General features: G+C 46.9%; 1 protein-coding gene across 1 annotated transcript; it reads left to right on the top strand.

Annotated features, from left to right (window-relative positions):
* Positions 611 to 17,328, top strand: CHRNA3 (cholinergic receptor nicotinic alpha 3 subunit). Its single transcript, XM_018066572.1, has 6 exons — positions 611 to 733; positions 2,333 to 2,472; positions 2,586 to 2,630; positions 3,742 to 3,851; positions 10,022 to 11,033; positions 16,069 to 17,328. The coding sequence occupies exons 1-6, from the start codon at positions 649 to 651 to the stop codon at positions 16,195 to 16,197; spliced, it is 1,521 nt and encodes a 506-aa protein (XP_017922061.1). The 5' UTR covers positions 611 to 648; the 3' UTR covers positions 16,198 to 17,328.

The following is a 20,665-nucleotide window of genomic DNA, read 5'->3' as shown; positions in this document are numbered from 1 at the left end:
ACTCACACCCTCTCCCTCGTGGTAAACTATAAGGATTCTTAAAAAACACAATTAACCATTATCACTTCTAAAATATTGAACAATTACTTAATAGTGTCAAAATTCAAAATTCTGAGCCCTCGTCTTGAAGGTATGTTAGAGTCTTCCAGGCAGACAGATGATTGTCCGTTTAGCCCGGTAGTCCCCAGCCCCGGGGATGGGGGAAACCCACACTCACCCAGGAAGCCCGGGGACAGAGATGCGGTCCCTATTCTTCCCCGTGGTCGGTCAAGACCTGCTCCGATTGGCCCGGCGCGGAGCCGTCTGTCCGTGGGCGGCACCGACCACAGAGCGAGGGGAGAGAGCGCTCAGCACAGCGCACTGGCGCCCGCGGGTCCTCCTTCCAGGAGCGAGCGCACCTTTCTCGGGTTAGAGGCTCCGGAACCGCGCGGGGGCGGGCGGGGCCGCGCCGAGCCTGTGGGTGGGGCAGCCGGGGCTCAGCGCGCCGGGCCCGGGTCCGACGCCGAGCCGGGCGGCTGCGCTGCGCACCTGGCCGCGCGAGTCTGTCTTCGCCACCGCCCCGCCGGCTCCGGATTCTTCGGCTCCGCTCCGCCCAGCCCGCCCCCCGCCCCGTCCGCGCGGAGCCTCCGGCCCGTGGCCAGACCCGCTATGGGCGCCCACCCGCGCGGTGTTCGCCCCGCGAAGCTCTCGCCGCTCCCGGCTGCGCCGCTGCTGCTTCTGCTTCTGCTGCCAGGTACGGGCGCGGGGCAACGGAGACCCGGAGGACCGAGCCGGGACCCAGGGTCCGTAGGGGTTGCGGCCCCAAGCACAGCGCGGAGAGGCAGGGACAAGGGCCTCGTGGCCGGGGCCCCGCACCCTGCGTGGTCTGGCTCCGACCCGGCGGCGAGGTGGGTGGGTGCGTGCGTGCGTGTTTCCCCTTCGAATCCCCCATTCTTGAGAGTCTTCCGGGCGCTGGCCCAAGGCGCGGGGAGGCCCGCACCGGGGGCCTGCCCTCCCCAGCCCGGGGCTACAGATTCGAGTCCCAGCCCTGCCTGTCGTCCTGCTTGGCGCACTGGCGCGCCCAGGCCGCGGGTTCCACTGTCCGCATGCCGTCCACCTCCTCCTTTTACGAATAGATGGGGAAGCTGAGGGCTAAAGGCTTGACCGAGGCCACCTGGGGCAGAGGGGAGTCGTTTGGGGCGCCAGCCTCTCCTCTTTGTCCTCGCCTCTCAGGCGCTGCTGGCGCCTCCCCGCCTTCCGCCCGGTCTCTTAGAGGAGCCTGTTAGGGAAAAGCCGGCCCAGACCCGACGACGCCAGAAAACTTTTTGAGTGTCCTGCGAGGGGTGGTAGATACGAGGGGGCGAGGGGTTTGGCAGGGCTGACTGCGGTCCCTGCGGCTGGGCTGGACGTCGGTCGGGAGACCGCGTTGTGAGCATGCACTCAGAACGCTGATCCTGCCTTCCGGGGCTGAAGCCCCCACTACACAGAGCGCCGGCCGCTCCACATGGAGCTCCTGACTGTGGCCCCGTCTTTATCTGCGGGGCGGACTGGGGAGGGCAGTCAAAATCCTTGGAGAAGTTGAATTGAACTTCAACAAGGATTCCCCTCATCCCCTCCCCAGATTTCTCCCAGATCTGTAAGTGAGAAGCAAAAGACAGCTGACTCAGAATGCCTGGGGTGTGGCCTATAAACAAAGGAGACCCTCAGGGGTTTCAGAGAGGGAAGGGTCTTTGATCAAGATGTGAAGACATCGTTAACAGGGACTGTGGGTCACACTCTGAGATCATGGGAGCCATGTAGGCACCCGGCTTCTAAGAGGTTTGGTGGCCAAACCCCTGCAAGGTCCTGGGTGGGAAGAAGGAGAGTCCCAGTCCTGGGCTGCAGTCTCCCTCTGACCCTGGGGTGCCCCTGCCTTGGGAGTGGACTGGTCATCTCTCCGTTGTGGCTGTGTCCTGGCAGACTGCACTTGTATCACCCCTGCCCTGTAGTAACAAAGATAGTCATGATGGTTCTTGAGCTCTCACCACATGCCAGCATGGACAGGTTAAGCCACTTGCCTAAGTTCACACCACTGCCAGGCAGTCTGTCAGGATTTGCACCAGATCTATCCAAATTCAGAGCCTGTGCTTGTAACCACTGTGCTTCTCATTGAATGTGTGTGATCTGATGGAATCCCTTCTGTCTTGGGCCTCAGTTTTCTAGTCTGTAAACTTGAAGGCTCAGGACTAGTCTGAAAGTCTGGAGTTCCAGAGAATACCCCCAGCAGGTGGAGGGGAGGCTGTGGGTATGTGATGTTCCTGGGGAGGGGGAAAGTGATGACGACCCCAGGGTCTGACAGGGCTACTTCCCTCAGTGGCCAGCACCTCCGACGCCGAGCATCGCCTGTTTGAGCGACTGTTTGAAGATTACAACGAGATCATCCGGCCAGTGGCCAATGTGTCTGATCCGGTCATCATCCAGTTTGAGGTGTCCATGTCTCAGCTGGTGAAGGTGGTAGGTGTCAGAGCCACAAGCCGTGGCCGTGGGGGATGGAGCTTCTGGAAGAGCCTTTCCCAGAACCAGCCTTATTTTTGTAATTCACCATCTACTTTAATCTCTCTTTCTAGGATGAAGTAAACCAGATCATGGAGACTAACCTGTGGCTCAAGCAAGTAAGTGACCAGACCCTGAGCACTGCTGCCCCCTGGTGGTGACTATTTTATTTGCTATCCCTGAACGAGAACAAAGGGCTTAGATGTGGGCCTAGATTGGGGTCCACTGACTAGCTGGTCTGTCTCTTCTGGGGCTTGGGGTCACATGTAGGGCCCTACACCCTCCTGGAAGGACTGCAGGGTCCAGCCCCTCAAGTCACAGACAATAGACTGAAGCCTGGAAAGAGAGAGAGACCCTGCCCCGCCCCACATGCTCACACAAAATGGCACAGACCCAGGCCTGGAGCCCTGACCTCTGACTCTAGGGTGCTGCCTGAGACACCTCTTTCCCTTCCTCTTGCTAAAAACTCATGCTTAAGTCAGAATCATATACCATTGTAGTTGGGAGGGTGGGAGCTGGGGTTCTGGATTTTCTTGTTCAGATTGAGACCAAAGAAATCAGCTCCCACATGTCCTCCCCAGGGAGCTCTGTGCAGATGTGGACAGATAACTCACTGACCTAAGGCTAACTGGCCACTCAGCTCAGCATCCTTCCTTCCCAGGAAGCTGGGCACGGTGCCCACGGAGCGCTCTGTGGCACAGATGCCCCTTGACCACAGCCTAAGGTCCTTTCTCTCCTTAGGCGCTCAGGACTCAGCTCTCCCAGCCTCTGCACCCAGATACTTCTTGGGTCCTGGTGGGATTATGGTTCCCTCCCCAGAACCCTTCAGAGGCCAACGCTGCTCAACTTGGAGATAGAAAGGGGGTTTTATGTGACATTAGCACTCTGTTATTAGGGCTTCCTGGCATATCTGAGCCATTTCAGGAATGTGAACAGCAGGCGCATAAGGCAGGGACCTGGACCTAGCCCTGGAAGTGACTGGAGAAAGCCCTAATGGTCCTAATTGATTGTTGGGGGCTGGGCTTGCCCCAAGCATGGAGGCCGCGGCTCCTGGCAGCCAGCACCAGCTGAGTGCTATCCCCGTGACTAGCACCCACAGGAGGAACTGGGCCAGTGTGGTCTTCATCACGGACATGGCTCTGTGACGTGTGGCAGAGGTGGGAGGTCACCAAGATGGGTGGTGTCAAGAGAAGTAAAACCACGCTGGTCCTTCTCCGCCTCCTCCCCCAGATCTGGAACGACTACAAGCTGAAGTGGAACCCGTCCGACTATGATGGGGCTGAGTTCATGCGCGTCCCTGCGCAGAAGATCTGGAAGCCAGACATTGTACTGTACAACAAGTAAGGTGCCAGGTGGCCCCCACCCTCCCGGGGCTGTCAGCCTGGACCTGGGTCCTTGGCTTTCTGTGCTTTACAGCCTAGGTGTCCTGAGACCTTTGCCAAGAGGGCTTCGTTCATCTGATTCAGTCCACAGGTGTTTATTGAGCATCTACTATATGCCAGGTGTTACGTGGTGCCTGAGAGCCCTCTTCCCTTTCCTCATGCTAAAAACTCATCTTTAAGTCAGAATCATATGCCGTTGTTGTTGAGATAAGGTGGCACAAAACATTAATAACCACCACTCCCCTTGCCTCTAGGAGTTTGCCAGACATCAGGGAAGCCAGACATGAGTTACGATATCAAAACATACAATGAGAGAGAGGAAGGGCAAAGGAGGAAATACATGGGAGTGGGCGTCGGTCACCAAGGCAGGAGCTTTACCTTCCTGAAAGGCAGGTCCCATCAGGCCCTGTGGTTAGGCCACAGGAAAGCTTCATTCTCCTACTCACCTAACAGATGCTCCCCTCCCAGCCTGATGCTGTACCTACGCCTTTGCCCACCAGCAGCAGGAAGCCCTGCTTCCTTCTCACTTTCAAAGGTTCTTTTCCTGCTGGTCTGAACCTGTGCATCCTGGCACCTCCAAAACCAGCCTCTCTACATGCAAACCTGACACTTGACGCATTTAACCTCCGTTGTTGCTGCTGCTAAGTCGCTTCAGTCGTGTCCGACTCTGTACGACCCCATAGACGGCAGCCCACCAGGCTCTGCCATCCCTGGGATTCTCCAGGCAAGAACACCGAAGTGGGTTGCCATTTCCTTCTCCAGTGCGTGAAAGTGAAGTCTCTCAATCGTGTCCAACTCTTAGCAACCCCATGGACCGCAGCCTACCAGACTCCTCCATCCATGGGATTTTCCAGGCAAGAGGACTGGAGTGGGGTGCCATTGCCTTCTCCGTTAACCTCTGTTAGACACACATAATTTTAATGGATATTTTACAGTATGTACTAGTTTATTCTCTGGGTATTGCAAAACTTCATGTTTGCACCTGTGCTTGATCTCTGGAGTTATAGTGTCTTGAAAAAAAAACAATGAACATTTTTCAGCAAAACACTTGATATAAAATTAGTCGAATCTGATTTTAAAGTGTTCTGTGTTTAGGTTTGTCTGGCATATTAGTGGAAATTAATATGTTTTACTATTTTGGGACTAGAGGAGCTGCATCCCACTTTCTAGTCATGGGCTAAAAGAACTAAAAGGAGTCCTTTACCCATTCCGCAGATGGTCCATGTTTTATGTATTGCTTTCCCAAGAAAAGACAGCATTCATGTTTCTTTCATGCAACTTGTAAATTGGCCCTTAAAGAACTGTGACAGGGGATAAATTAACTGGTTTGCAGGATGTGAGCCATCCTACAAATCTCCTGGCCCAGAGGCTGTTAGGGAGCTGGACAGGGTGGTGAGAATTTTTCCTGAGATAGGATTAAAGTGGGCACAGCTTTTAATCTTATGATTTGAAAGTCATAGCTGTTTTCTTGCTGGCAATCTTGGGTGAACAGCTGGGGTGCTTTAGGGATGTATGCTTTGAACAATAATGATAGATATAGTGAAATGTTTCAAGTCCGATGTGGAGAGAAGCAAATGTCAAAAGGAATTTCCTTGGAATCTGAAGCTGAAAATAACATTTAGAGAAAATCATCCAGCTCCTTTCTCCTAACTAAAACTTCAGTTTCTGTAAACCTCAGGTGAAAGTTTCATCTCAACACACTAGAAACACCTTTTATCTTCTTAGGCCAGTTTCTCCTATGGTTTTTTGTTTTCTGAAGTTCATTCTCTAGTAGAATCCTCAAAGTGTTCATGGACACAATATACCCTAAGTTCTCACACGTTCATAACTCACAGTACCCTTTTTAGGTAATACTTTTGTCATTTTGCTGATATAAAATCCTTGGTTCACATTTTCCTTCCATGAAAATCTTAAAAATGCTGACTCGTGTTCTAGTATGAAGTATTGCTGTCAAAAACTATTGCCAATCGAATTTTCTTTTTCTTGTATAATCTGGTGACTCTGGGGAGAGAAAAGGGACTCTATTAATAAGTATGCCTGGACAACAGAAATAAACCAGGGCTGTTCTTTTTCTTGGGTAACCCAAAGATATTTTTCATTTATCTTTAAAATCTAGTTGTTTTACTCTGTATCATATACATAATAAGACTTCTTTTATTCCAGTAAATTTTTTGTGAATTAGAGTTTTTAAGATTTGTTCTGTTCTATTGCTTTCTATTGCTGTTCTATCTCTCCAGGAACTCCTTTTTCACATAAATTACAACTTCTTTACCTATATTCTCTGTTATTTTCTCTCAAATTCATTTTGTCTCTTTTTGATTTACGTTTTTTCTCCTTTCTTTTTTTATTTCAATCACTATACTTTCCATGGTGTCTGCTTGTTGTTATGTTTTAATCTTTATTTCTAAAATGATTTAAAAAATTTTTTTTTCCTGTTCTTTCCTACGTTTTGTCAGTTCTTTATTGAACTCCTGTCACTTAGCCAAATTCTTAACTTTTCTGTCTCTAATTTATGCTGCTCTTTCAAAGTCTCTAAAGGTTGCTCTTTTAGGTTTATTTACAATGTCAGATTATCAGTTTCATCTGTTCTGTGGCTATATTTTTCTGTTGCTTGCATGTTATTCAATTACTTTTCATATTTTTCTTACAGTATGTTAATATGGGGTCCAATCTATCCTCCTTTGTTGTTTTTGTTTCAGCCTTTGTGGGTAAGAGCGCAGCTCTGTGTCGCCCGCTTGGGAGTCCCCTCTGTGTAGTCCCCTCTGTGTAGCTCTGTGTAGGGACTTCCCTGGTGGTCCAGTGGCTAAGACTCTGCATTCTCAATGCAGGGGGCCTGAGTTCAATCCCTGGTCAGGGAACTAGATCCCACATGCCACAATCATGAGTTCACATGCTGCAACTAAAGATCCTGTGTGCCACAGCTAAGACCTGGTGCAGCCAAATAAGTTAATAATTAAATAAATATTTTTTAAAAAAATGACTCTCTTAAAAATGCCCCATGTAGCCACCTCCACAGCCTAAGAGCTGCCACTTCTAGATGGCTGCTGCTTTCGCTTCTGAACCATCTTCTCACCCCCAGTTTCCTGCCCTCTTCAATCTGAATCCTACCCGATGAAGCTTTTTTTCTGGGTGGGTCTCTGTCCTTCTGCAAGGCAGTTGGGGTGGGGCATGTTTTTCTGAGATCAAAAGGCCGTACTGGTCCGGACTCCTCTGCAGACCTCCATGGGCCCATCATTTTGTCTTCTCCCACAAACTGGAACCGGTGGCACCCTGCCTGACCCACTGTTCCCCTTGCTAAGGCTGCAGTACAGAGCGGGGTGCTCTCCTTTTTAATGAGACGAGCTAGCATTGATTAAAATGCATTTATTTATTCTTGGCTGCACTGTGTCTTCATTGCTGTGCCCAGGCTTCCTCTAGTTGCAGCGAGTGGCAGCCACTCTCCAGTGGCAGGACACAGGCTTCTCGGTGTAGGGCTTCTTTTGTTGCGGGGCACAGGCTGTGGGGTGCTTGGGCTTTGGTAGTTGAGGGTCGTGGGCTCAGTAGCTGCGGTGCACAGGCCCAGTTGCCACCACCGCCGTGCAGAATCCTCCTGGGCCAGGGATCGAACCTGTGCCCCCTGCACTGGCAGAAAGACTCCCAGTCACTGGATCGCTGGGAAAGTCTGGATCCCCTCTTCTGAGGACCAGATACTTCTTGGTGATTTCTGTCTGGGGCCCTCAGGACAGGAGAACTCCACTTCCCTTGGCCACCTCCACAGCAGCTGACCCTACCTGCAGCCCATGCAGGTCCCGTTGGTGGCGGTGTTTGACCCCACACTCTCACATCTGAGCTTCATAGGGTTCCATGTAACCTAGTTCTGTTGATGATGTGGGCAGTGTGATGAGTCAGGTGTTCAAGGCTCTGCCACAAACTCTCTGTGGGACCCTGAGCAAGCAGTCCTGCTCTCTGACCTTCAGTTTCCTCTTCAGTGAAATGAGGGACTTAGACTGGAGCAGGGATCATCAAGATTTTCTCTGAAAGACCAGGTAGTATTTTAGGCTTTGGAGGCCTTACAGCCTCTGTCACAGCGATACAGCCCTGTCCTTGTCACTTAATATTTGCAGACAATAGACCACAAATGGGTATGGGTGTGTGCACCAATAAAAATTTATTTACAGAAATAGGGGTGAAGCCAGTGGGCCATAGCTTGCCAACTCCTGGGCTCTGAAGGTCCATTGTGTTGATCCAGGATGCCTAAAGGAAAGTTGTTCCGGAGGCTTCTGCCTTCCCAGGGTCCTCTCAGCCCTCCATGGAGTGTAGGCCAGCTTCCCAGAGCTCCTCCCTGCCCCACGTGGTCAAGTCCACTTGGGATTGCGTGGGTCCCTACCCCCCCACTTCTCATACCCCTCCTCCTTTCTTCCTGGGGTCAGGAATCATCTTCTTCTGGGGAATCGAGGGCCCAGTATGATAAAGTGGGGCTGAGAACATATAAACGCAGGGCACCTTTGGGACAGTCCAGCTGGAGTAAAGGGGTTAATGGATTTGACATCAAGTTCCACATGTAATGACTGTCCTGCTCAACAGAACATGTGAGGGTGGGAGGGCCAGAGACCAGCAAGGAGACAGGCCCCAGACACCTCCCTCTGTCTTCACACAATGATATCCAGTAACAACCAGACAGGATATCTCTAAATGTTTAGGTTTTTGGGCAAATTGGTATGGTAGTTGTTGCCTTAGGACATGTATGCCTTCAAATGCAGAACCCTAAGGAACCAGTCAAAGGCTGGCTGACCCAGGAAAACATCAAGAGCCTTCACTGGGCAAAGCCACTGTTTTGAGGACTGGCTGGCTTCACTTTCAGATGTGAGACTGGATAGGGTATTGAGTTGGTCGACAGAAAATCTTCCATTGCACAAGCCAGCTGATAAATGCCAGCAAGCCAACTCTAAGAATAATATCTATCTCTGCCTAGAAAGAAGTCAGGGTGGATGTAGCTAAGGGAGAAGGAGCGTGGGGAGAACATGGGGAAGGATAGGGACACAGAAGGCAAAGGAACCTGCCGTGCTGGGTTTAAAAGACAAGGAATCAGAAAATGTGATTATTCTTTCTAGAACAGTGCAGGGAAGAATGGGGGAGTGTGGTGAACCGGAGAACCAGAATCCAGAGTCAGAGCCTGGTAATAGACCCATCTAACAGGGCTCAGTTTAATGGGACTGGGCTCCCACGGTGGTCTCCACAGCCCTTGGAGGTCCAGGGTGTGGCTCAACATGGATGGGTATACACATATTGGGCACCCAGTTGAGGACAGAAGGAGGCGGCATTGCAAGGACCAAACTATAGGGACCTGAACACCTGCCTCCAAACAACCAGGTTCATTAATTTCTTTTATATTTTTAATTAAAGGAGAAAACTCCCTGGCACTTGGGAATAGCTTCCCCAGTGGCTCAGAGGTTAAAGCGTCCGCCTGCAATGCGGGAGACCTGGGTTTGATCTGTGGGTTAGGAAGATTCCCTGAAGAAGGAAATGGCAACCCACTCCAGTATTCCTGCCTGGAGAATCCCATGGACGGAGGAGCCTGGTGGACTATAGTCCATGGGGTCGCAAAGAGTCAGACACGACTGAGCGACTTCACTTCGTTGCAGTAAATATCAGGGCTTCCCAGGTGGCTCAGTGGGTAAAGAATCCACCTGTGATGCACGGGATGTGGGTTGGATCCCTGGGTTGGGAAGATCTCCTAGAGGAGGGAATGGCCACCCACTCCAGTATTCTTGCCTGGAGAATTCCATGGACAGAAGAGCCTGGCGGGCTACAGTGCATAGGGTGGCAGAGTGGAACACAACTGAAGCGACTGAGCATGCACGCGCAGTAAGTTTCAAGTAGGGAGTCGTATGGTGTGGAATGAACCAGTGACATGGCCTGGGTCCGGGAGCATGACGATGAGTGTGTCAGACTGTCTGTAGGTGGGGGGTCCTGGGCGGCCTCAGTATCTCCATTGGTAAATGGAATGGTGACCTGGGAGACTTTTTATAGCACTTTGAACACTTATATTCTGCAGTTTTACAAGTCGCCACTTGCTGTTTACCAGCTGGCAGTGTGAGAGGCTGGACTAGATGACGTGTGTGCCACACGCCTCCTGTTTGTTTTCGCAGTGCTGTTGGAGATTTCCAAGTGGACGACAAAACCAAAGCTTTACTCAAGTACACAGGGGAAGTGACCTGGATCCCCCCAGCCATCTTTAAGAGCTCGTGCAAAATTGACGTGACCTACTTCCCGTTTGATTACCAGAACTGCACCATGAAGTTCGGTTCCTGGTCCTACGACAAGGCAAAAATCGACCTGGTCCTGATCGGCTCCTCCATGAACCTCAAGGACTACTGGGAGAGTGGCGAGTGGGCCATCATCAAAGCCCCTGGTTACAAGCACGACATCAAGTACAACTGCTGCGAGGAGATCTACCAGGACATCACCTACTCGCTCTACATCCGGCGCCTGCCGCTGTTCTACACCATCAACCTCATCATCCCCTGCCTGCTCATCTCCTTCCTGACTGTGCTCGTCTTCTACCTGCCGTCTGACTGCGGTGAGAAGGTGACCCTCTGCATCTCAGTGCTCCTCTCCTTGACTGTGTTTCTCCTGGTGATCACTGAGACCATCCCGTCCACCTCGCTGGTGATTCCCCTGATCGGCGAGTACCTGCTCTTCACCATGATCTTTGTAACCTTGTCCATCGTCATCACCGTCTTCGTGCTCAACGTGCACTACAGGACCCCGACCACCCACACGATGCCCACATGGGTGAAGACCATATTCTTGAACTTGCTTCCCAGGGTCATGTTCATGACCAGGCCAGCAAGCAACGAGGGTAACCCTCAGAGGCCAAGACCCTTCTATAACGCTGAGCTCTCAAACCTGAATTGCTTCAGCCGCATAGAGTCCAAGGGCTGCAAGGAAGGCTACCCCTGCCAGGACGGGCTGTGCGGCTACTGCCACCATCGCAGGGCAAAAATCTCCAATTTCAGTGCCAACCTCACGAGAAGCTCCAGTTCTGAATCTGTTGATGCCATGCTGTCCCTCTCTGCTCTGTCACCGGAAATCAAAGAAGCTATCCAAAGTGTCAAGTATATTGCTGAAAATATGAAAGCACAAAATGAAGCCAAAGAGGTAAGGCTGAGTCTGTTATTACTAATGCAGACATTTAGTAGTGAATTAGTTGCTCATTCAACATTTATTGGTTCTTTGTGGACAAGGCTTAGGGTGGGGTTAAGGAATTAGACTGGCATCAGTGAGCTGTTTTCAGACCTGCTCTTCCATGTACCAGTTACATATCCTTGGATATGTTGCTTCACCTGTGTGAGCCTGTCTTGTCTTCTGTAAAATGGGGTGATAAAGGTGCCTTGCATTTAGCTCATGGGCTGCCAGCCTTTTAGGCCCTAGGAACTCCTAATGCCAAGAGAGAATGGATTAGGAGGTAGGCTGGAAGAGGGAGTGAGACCAGATGATCTCCAATTAGTATTGATTAGCTGAGCTGACATTTTAAACTTTACTGATTGTGTCCCCCCATCCGCCATAAGTATAATTTACATAAGGTACACATGTCTTAAGTGTGCATATAGTTCAGTGAATTATTATATGTATACTCATGGAACCATGATCTAGATAAAGACATAGAACATTTCCAGTGCCCCAGAAAGCTCCCTCGTGCCCCTCCCAGTCAGTACCCCACTCCCTCCCTCCTTAGTAACCACTGATCCTGGCCTCTTTTACATAAATTTTACGTATTCTTTAAAAAGTTTTTAAACTTATTTGGGTGCACTAGCTCTTAGTTGTGGCATGCAGGATCTGGTTCCCTGAGCAAGGACTGAACCCGGGCCCCCTGCACTGGGGATGTGGAGTCTTAGTCAGTGGACTACCAGGGAGGTCCCTGATTTTACCTGTTCTTGAACTTCATATGAGTGGCATTGCATAACCTCTTTCATATTTGACTTCTTTCTTTCAACAAAATGTACAAACCATCTGAGGTTTGTCCTTTGGGTTTGTTAACTGCTGTGTAATATTCTGCAAGAAGACAACACCGCCTTCTGTTTATTCATTCCATCTACAATTGTTGGATGTTTGGTTGTTTCCAGGTTGGGGCTATTGTGAATAAGGCAGCTCTAAATGTTCTTATACGTATCTTTGGGTGAATACATACATTCGTTTCTCCTGGATACACACCTAAGGATGGAACTGCTGGATCACTGCAGAGATGTATTTTCCACTTCAGTGGATACTGTCGGGTTTCCAAAATGTTTAAGCCGATTGACACACCCGCTGGCAATGTTTGAGAGTCCCCAGCTGCCGCCTATCCTCGCCAGTGGGGTGAACTGGCATCACTTGATGTTTTAATTAGCATGTCCTGGTTGAATAATGAATAGGTCTCCTTTTCATATGCTTATTGGCCATTTGGATATCTTCTTTTGTGAAATATCTATTCACACTCTTGCCCATGGTTTTTTCATTGGGTGGACTTCTATTTTCTCCAAAAATCTTATTTTAGAACTAGTGATAGGTATTAATGATGGGGAAGTTTTACACTCACGGGTTTGGCTGCTCCCACTCTGTTTACCCCCAAGGTTATTATGCTCTGCCTTAAGTTGCTTATTAGAAGAGAGCTAATTACTAGATAATTTCATCTCCTGATGCCCTGGAGGTAATTAATGTTGGTAGGGAATGTCTAGAGCCTCTTTTTCAGCTGTGAATGGCATATTAATGGGAGTGGATGAGACGGGAGGGAGACAGAGACAGCAGCCCTATCTCCTCACCCCACCCATCCGAGCAACTCTGTGCCCATCTTGTAACTGTTACAATGCACAGCCTCCCGATGATGTCAGAAATTTAGCCAAAAGGTCAGGCCGGCCTTCAGATTCTGCTGAAGCAATTGTTGGACATTGAGTACATGATTAGTGAAAATCGTTGGTCTAACACTAATCACTTTTGCAGATACTCTCTAACATTTATCTACTTTTAAAATCATCACATCTTTTGAATGATAGTTGGGCGGACCTCTATTTCCTCCAAAAATGTTATGTTAGAAATAGTGATAGGTATTAATGATGGGGAAGCTTTACACTTATGTGTCTGGCTGCTCCCAACTAGAGGCACATGGTTCGTCTCAAGAGGCAGCCACTGCTCACCTCTGGTCATCTGGCGATATGGTCCCATTGTTTTTCCAGAGAATGCAGAAATCTGGACCCCAGGGCAGTGGACTGCTACCTGTTTGTGAGCAGGTGTTAGAATAAAGATGCCTACTCAGTGCTCTGGGGAGTTGGGCTGTCCGAAAGAGTCCTTTTTCTGTCTTACTGTGACTGACACGGTGCTGTGTACATAGTTTCCCAGAGATGTTTTAGTTTCCTAATTCCCTGGCTCCAACTTGGCTGGTTTTAACTGTCCTGAGCTCCTAGGAATTCAGACCAAACAGGCCCAGTTCTCCCAGAGCCATCTCGTGAGGGTGCTGGGAGCCCGTGAATGACTGTCCCTGGACACACCAGGTCCCAAAGGGACAGGAGTGTCACCGTGTCCCCTGCCTTGGCCCTTCTCGAGCTGTGTTGGTGACCCTTACTTGCTCACACCTGTGAGGAGTTTAACACTCTAAATTCAGAGTTAAGGTAGGATTGGGTTACAAATTAGAAAACTAGTTAGGGAGCTTGTGGTCTCACGTTAATACTTCCGTTTGACGGTTTTGACAGCTGACCCTTCAAGACTGGTTCCACTGCATGAGTTGCTCTTGAGGTCTTGGAGGTGTGCACAGATCAGAGCCAAGATCTTCTGAGCTAATAAGCCTGAGACAACTTGTTTGGTTGAGATATAGATACAGAGATATATCTATAGATGTATGTATATGCTATTTCATTCATTCCAACCAGAGTCTGACTTTTGATCAATGGTTTATTTATATGTATTGTAATTAGTTTTCTGAGGGTTAAATTTCGGCCATCTTATTTCATGTTTCCCATCTACTTTTTTTTTTTTACCTCAGTTCTTGTTGTGCTTTAGAAACGTTAAATTTCTTGTGCTGATTGAAAGCCATGTGCTCTCTTTTTATTCTTCTGTTACCTTGTCCCCCAAGATCTCCTCATCCCTTTCACTCCGCTGTGGTGGTTTCATCTTTGATGTGGGGAGTGAGGAGGGAAGTCTCAGGCCCCGCCAGTCAGTGGGCACCTTCTCTGCTCTCTTCCCGGCTCCACTTTGCTCACAGGCGGCCCCACCTGCCTCTCTGGGCCAGGAGTAGCAGGCTGGAAGGAGGCACAGGGTTGGGGGAGAGGAGCACAATCAGTCCCTCCCCAGTTCGTCCTTCTAACAAGACCCTCCTCCTCCAACCCCACGCTCATGCCCACACTCACCAAGCCACACCTGTCCGCGTTTCTGACCATCTTTACTGCAGTCTCCTTTCTGGGACATCTGCGGGGTTGGGCTGAGGGATGACACCAGGCGCTTGGGCCAGTTTACCATTCTGCCTAACACTCATCTACCTGTCCGTGCATCATTAGTGCCAGGGTTTCCAGAGAATAGCCAGTATCATTGTGCCGAAATACCCAGAGCTAGACACACAGTTAATTTTCACCCAGATCTCTTTGCAGCACTATTTGTATTATGTGTAAGACCCGAGTTCACTCTTTCTTCACCAGGCTAAACCATGTGAAATGCTGTCAGAGGGAGATTTATAATGCATCATTTTAAAAATCAGCATTAATATCAATGGGTATTATTCATTAAGGACCCTGTGCCAGGCACATATTTCATTTAATCTTCATAACAATTCTCTGAAGTAGGTACTATTCTTATCCCTGATTTACCAATGAGGAAACTGAGGCTAAGTGAGGTCACATATTTGAACCAGATTCTCACACCTAGAAAGGAGCAGAGCTGGGAATTGTAACAAGTCTTGCTTTTTCCACCCCACTGCTTCCTAGAGCCTTAGGAGGTTTAGCCAGTAGTGGGGTTAGTAGAAATTACAGGGTCTATTTTATAATTGAAGCTTTTGCAAACCAGTCTTAGGGATTTGAATAAAGTACCTTGTGGCAAATAGGGCATTATAGTTCTAATCCATTGACTTCTCAGTGTCATTGAGAGGACACATTGACTCAAGTTCATCATGATGAAATAAAATCTTGGTCTACCAGCCCCATCTCAGTCCACTTAATTAAATTACTAAATCACATGCTGCCTCTTTATTATGTGATTATTTCTTAAAAAATCAGTTGATTCATGGGTTCTCTTTTTCTCAATTCAATTATGGTTTCCTTCCTTTCTGAGTTGTCTGGGAGTGTAATTAATGTGCAATTCTCCTCCCTATTTCAAGCCAAAATTGAAGCTCTATTATATACAATTCGACTTGCTCTTTCTTCCATCTTTTACTTTATTGTCAGCAATTGTTTCTGACTTTGAACCCATCCTATAACTATACAGAATTCCATGATACTTTGGCCTTATAATTGAAGATGATAATTGGCTAGTTGGAGACAGGGGGGCTGTGTGAGAGAGAGTGATGAGGGGCTTGCCCTGGTGTGCTTGTCTATCTAAAACTGGATAAGAGCTAGTACTTTGAAATAATGGTAAATGATGTTGGATTGCATTAGCTATTCTAACAAGGGCCCAGAATCCTCCCCCAGAAGTATAAGTCAAGTAACTGGTTTAACTAACTTTATAAATTAGAATTCAATGGGGGGGTGGTGGGGGAAATGGGTTATGTATATATTAAGAAATTTCTTATTTATGGGAGTTCCCTGGTGGTCCAGTGGTTAAGGCTTTGCCTTCCAAGGCAGGGGGTGCAGGTTCGATCTCTGGTCAGGGACCTAAGACCCCACATGCCTCCCGGCCACAAAACCAAAACATAAAACGGAAGCAATATTGTAACAAATGCAATAAAAACTTTAAAAATGGTTCCCATCAAAAAAATCTTAAAAAGAAAGAAATTTCTGATTTTAAAGCATTTAATATGACACTTTATTCCTGTTTCTCTAGTGCATAGAGAGGGTAGATTTCCTCAGACTACATTCATTAATTAGGAAAAAAAAGCTTTCTTGCATGTTGGCAGCAGAATGGTTTCTTCTCCTCCTGAAACCCATTTATTAAATATTTGGTATTGAAAATACGTTCAGTTTGCCTTTTCCTTCCTGCTTTATTTTTTCTTCTCGTGATTTTTGTTTTTGTCTTTCAGATTCAAGATGATTGGAAGTATGTTGCCATGGTGATTGATCGTATTTTTCTGTGGGTTTTCATCCTGGTGTGCATTTTAGGGACGGCAGGATTGTTTCTACAACCCTTGATGACCAGGGACGATGCGTAAGAACTAAACTATGTGTTATTTATGAGGTTATTCATGGGCGTTGAGGGAGAGGGGGCTTGCTTTTTATTTTTTGCTGTGGTAAAGTACACTTAGCATAAAATTTATCATCTAAACCATGTTTAAGTACACAGTTCAGTGGTAAATATATTCACATTGTTATGTAACCACCACCACCATCCCACCCAACTCTAGACCATTTAAACAATCACTCCCCATTCTCCCCTCTCCCCAGCAACCACCATAATACTTTGTCTTTATGATTTTGACTAAGCTAAGTACTTCATGGAAGTGCAATCATACAGTACTTGTCTTTTTTGTGACTGGCCTGTTTCATGTTGCAGAATGTCCCTAAAGGTTCATCCATGGTGTAGCATATTGCAGAATTCCCCTACTTTTTAAGGCTAAATAATACTCAGTTGCAAGTATACACATTTCACTTGTCCATGTATCTGTTGATGGACACTTGGGTTGCTCCCAGATTTTACCTGTTGTGGATAATGCTGCTACGAATATGGGTGTACAAATCTCTCTTCTGTACCTTGCTTTCAGTTCTTTTAGGGATAAACCGAGAAGTGGAATTGTTTGATCATGTGTTAATTCTATTTTTAATGTTTTGAGGAACTGCCATTGTTTTCCACCAGGGCTATGCCATTTTACATTCCCATCAGCAACGCACGAGTTTCTCCACGTCCTCATCGTACTTATCGTTTTTTTTTTTGACAATAGCAAACCTACAGGTTGTGAAGCGGTATCCCATTGGGGTTTTGATTTGCATTTCTCTAATTGTTAGTAATTTTGAGAATTCTTCATGTGTTTAGTGGCCATTCTTGTCTTCTTTGGAGGAATGTCTCTTCAAGATCTTTGCCCATTTTTGAATTGGGTTGTTTTTTAAGTTTTAGGAGTTCTCTTTATATTCTGGATATTAATCCTTTATCAGATATATGATTTGCAGATATTTTCTCCCATTCTGTGGGTTGTCTTCATTACTGTTGATAGTATCTTCTGATGCACAAATTTTTAAAATTTTCAAGAAGTCGTTTGTCTGCTTTTTCATTTATTACCTGTGCTTTTTTTGTAATATCCAAGAAACTACTGCCAAATCTAATGTCATAAAGCATTTGTCCTGTTTTCTTCTGAGTGTAAATTCTTTTTTTTTTTTTTTTGAAATTTGATTCTTTATTAGAACTCTTCAGATTCATATTTGCAAACCTTTAACAGGGAGTGGCGGGGACCAGGGAAACCAAAAATCAAAAATGCACACCATTCTTTTCTCAGCTTCTGCAGCAGAACAGGACTTAGGAGAACAGGGTTCCAGGAGGGGCTTTCACCTGGACCTTGCCTGGCTCTCTTGCTTCTGAGCACAGAACACCTTCAGAAACTGGTATCTGGATCCTGCGTAACTTTGAGGAAGCTCTGGGTTCCGGCTTCCCGGGCTGTGCCGGGGAACCGCTGGGTCCCAGTCTTCTGGACTTTCATGGGCGACAACTGGGTCGCCGCCTGCTGGATTGCACTGGGGGATCGCTGGGTCTTACATATAAGCTTTTTCTTACTAGAGGTTCCTATCATCACACTACTGGCTTTGCTTTTGGCATTTCAAAGCTTACTTTTTATCCAGTTGTCTTGACTTTTGTTAAAAAAAAAAAAATTCACGCAAGAAAAATGTCAAGAGTATTATAGGTAAATGAACATTTAACCAGCCTTTGGATTAGGTAAAAAAATGTCAAAATATAATTCTTCTACAGTGATAAGTAGCATGCTGTGCTATGGACCATGTAAAAATGGACTAAATACAGAAACTGTAGGTTTTTTTTAGTGGTGGAGACATAGCTGGATGAGAAGGAAAAAACAACCTTGCTGTTCAGAAATGGGAAGAATTGTTTGGTTCAGTATCACAACAGATTTCCCAATGGTTTTCTTATTTAGCTCATGATCGCCTTGAAGTTTATATCATTTCAGCAAGACCTCACTACTATCATTTCTTACCATGCACTTCTTTTTTTTTTTTTATCTTTTACTGTTTTTCGAGAGTCCTAGGACCATGCCCCCATTTTGGATGGCCTTATTTATCTTGCATAATTCTAAATGATTAAGAGAGATTATATCCAACCATTCCATGCTAAAGGAGATCAGTCCTGGGTGTTCACTGGAAGGGCTGATGCTGAGGCTGAAACTCCAATACTTTGGCTACCTCATGCGAAGAGTCTCGACTCATTGGAAAAGACCCTGATGCTGGGAGGGATTGGGGGCAGGAGGAGAAGGGGACGACAGAGGGTGAGATGGCTGGATGGCATCACCGACTTGATGCATATGAGTTTGGGTGAACTCCGGGAGTTGGTGATGGACAGGGAGGCCTGGCGTGCGGCGATTCATGGGGTCGCAAAGAATCGGACACAATTGAGCTACTGAACTGAACTGAAGAGAGCTTATGCTTAGCCACACATTCATTGTTAATGAGTCTCCAAATGGTAACATTTGGGGCCAGATTAATTCTGTGTTGAGGAGCAGATCTATCCTGTACACTGTAGGATCTTTACCAGCACCCTGGCCCCTACCCACTAGATGCCAATAACATAACCCCATCCCTTGCCAGGTACAATGACCGAAAATGTCTCCAAGGATTTTTAAGTGTCCCCTCGAAGCAAAACTGCCCCTGGTTGAGAACCACTGCTTTAGATAAATTATTAAAGCGAGCGTATCCCATACCCTACTTCTGAATCTGAGTACTGGCAAAAGATGATGATTTACAGAAACTGTTTTAATCTTCTCACTAGTCATTATGATGTTTTTCCTATGCAAAAATAAAACTGACAAAATTGCAGCCCACCGTGACTCATGTTTCAATAAGCCAAAACATGTAAATTTTTAAAGTAAGGCTTCCATGGTGGCTCAGCTGGTAAAGAATCCACCTGCAATGCAGGAGACCCGGTTCGATTCCTGGGTCAGGAATATCCACTGGAGAAGGGATAGGGTACCACTCCAGTATTCCTGGGCTTCCCTGGTGGCTCAGCTGGTAAAGAATCCACCTGCAGTGCAGGAGATCTGGGTTTGGGAAGATCCCCTGGAGAAGGGAAAGGCTACCCACTCCAGTATTCTGGAGTGGAGAATCCCATGGACTGTATAGTCAGTCCATGGGGTCGCAAAGAGTCGGACACGACTGAATGACTTTCACTTTTTAAAGTAAGAGTAGTGGAGATATAATAATAAGGATCGGGGATATTGACAAGCTGTGACAACCAACAGACTTATTTAAACTCATCAAATCAGGAGACTGTCACTCGTTAAATAGCATTAAACACCTGCCTACAATAAAATGCAAATTAGATAGGATCCCCTCTGCCTTCCAAAGAGTGTTGACTTGAACACAGACCTGTTGCTTACTATAAATAAATAAGTTATCTGTTGTCGCAAGAGCTAAGAACTCTAAATTGAATGCAAGATTTCTATCAGTATTTTCTTCCTGGTCATAGCTGAATCAGGAAAATTTAGAGATGAAATTTTAACTTGTCCACCTGTGATACATGATACTATACTGAATAAGTAGTAATAGGCTAAGACTAGGCTAAGACTAGATTACGTCTGGGAGAAGACAATGGCACCCCACTCCAGTACTCTTGCCTGGAAAATCCCTTGGACTGAGGAGCCTGGTGGGCTGCAGTCCATGGGGTCGCGAAGAGTCAGACACGACTGAGTGACTTCACTTTGACTTTTCACTTTCACGCATTGGAGAAGGAAATGGCAACCCACTCCAGTGTTCTTGCATGGAGAATCCCAGGGACGGGGGAGCCTGATGGGCTGGCATCTATGGGGTGGCACAGAGTCGGACACGACTGAAGCAACTTAGCAGTAGCAGCAGCAGCAGATTACGTCTAAAGGCCCTCGCAACTCTAATATTCTACTACTGTACTGTAATTTTTGGAAGGAAAGAGGTAAAATTGAAACATCACAGGTATGTAACAATGTGCTTATACATAATTAGAATATCACCTTTAATATTAGAAGATGGTTTTCTCACAGAACAATTCAGTAGTATACACAGACGTGTTCTTAAAATGGGATTCACTTAGTTGTAGTGAACACTTCTAAGGTTAAGGATCAAAAGATGCTACCAGAATTTATATAAAAGGTGGTCCTATTAATTGTGGAAAAAGTAGACAAGAGAACTGAAATAATGTTTGGGATATACTATATTGCACGTCCATAGGAACTGTCTATTGTATGACCTCATAATGGAAGGTAAGCTGTAAAAATAGTTAATAATGATAATTGTTTAGTTTAAGCATCTACAAAATAAAGCAAGCCTTAAAGGAATTCCCAATTCCCATTTTTTATTTTTTAAAAATGCTGGTTATAAAAAAGCTGCATCATATTCAATCATTATCATACCAAGTAGCCAGCTTACTTAAAACAACAGTAGACTGTAGCTGTTATGCAGTAAATACAGGACAGAGCGAATTTTTAAATGTGTACC

Source organism: Capra hircus, chromosome 21, assembly GCF_001704415.2.
Source record: "Capra hircus breed San Clemente chromosome 21, ASM170441v1, whole genome shotgun sequence".
Taxonomy (NCBI): Eukaryota; Metazoa; Chordata; class Mammalia; order Artiodactyla; family Bovidae; genus Capra; species Capra hircus.
The sequence above is the reverse complement of the archived record's forward strand: the minus strand, read 5'-3'. Positions and strand labels throughout refer to the sequence as shown.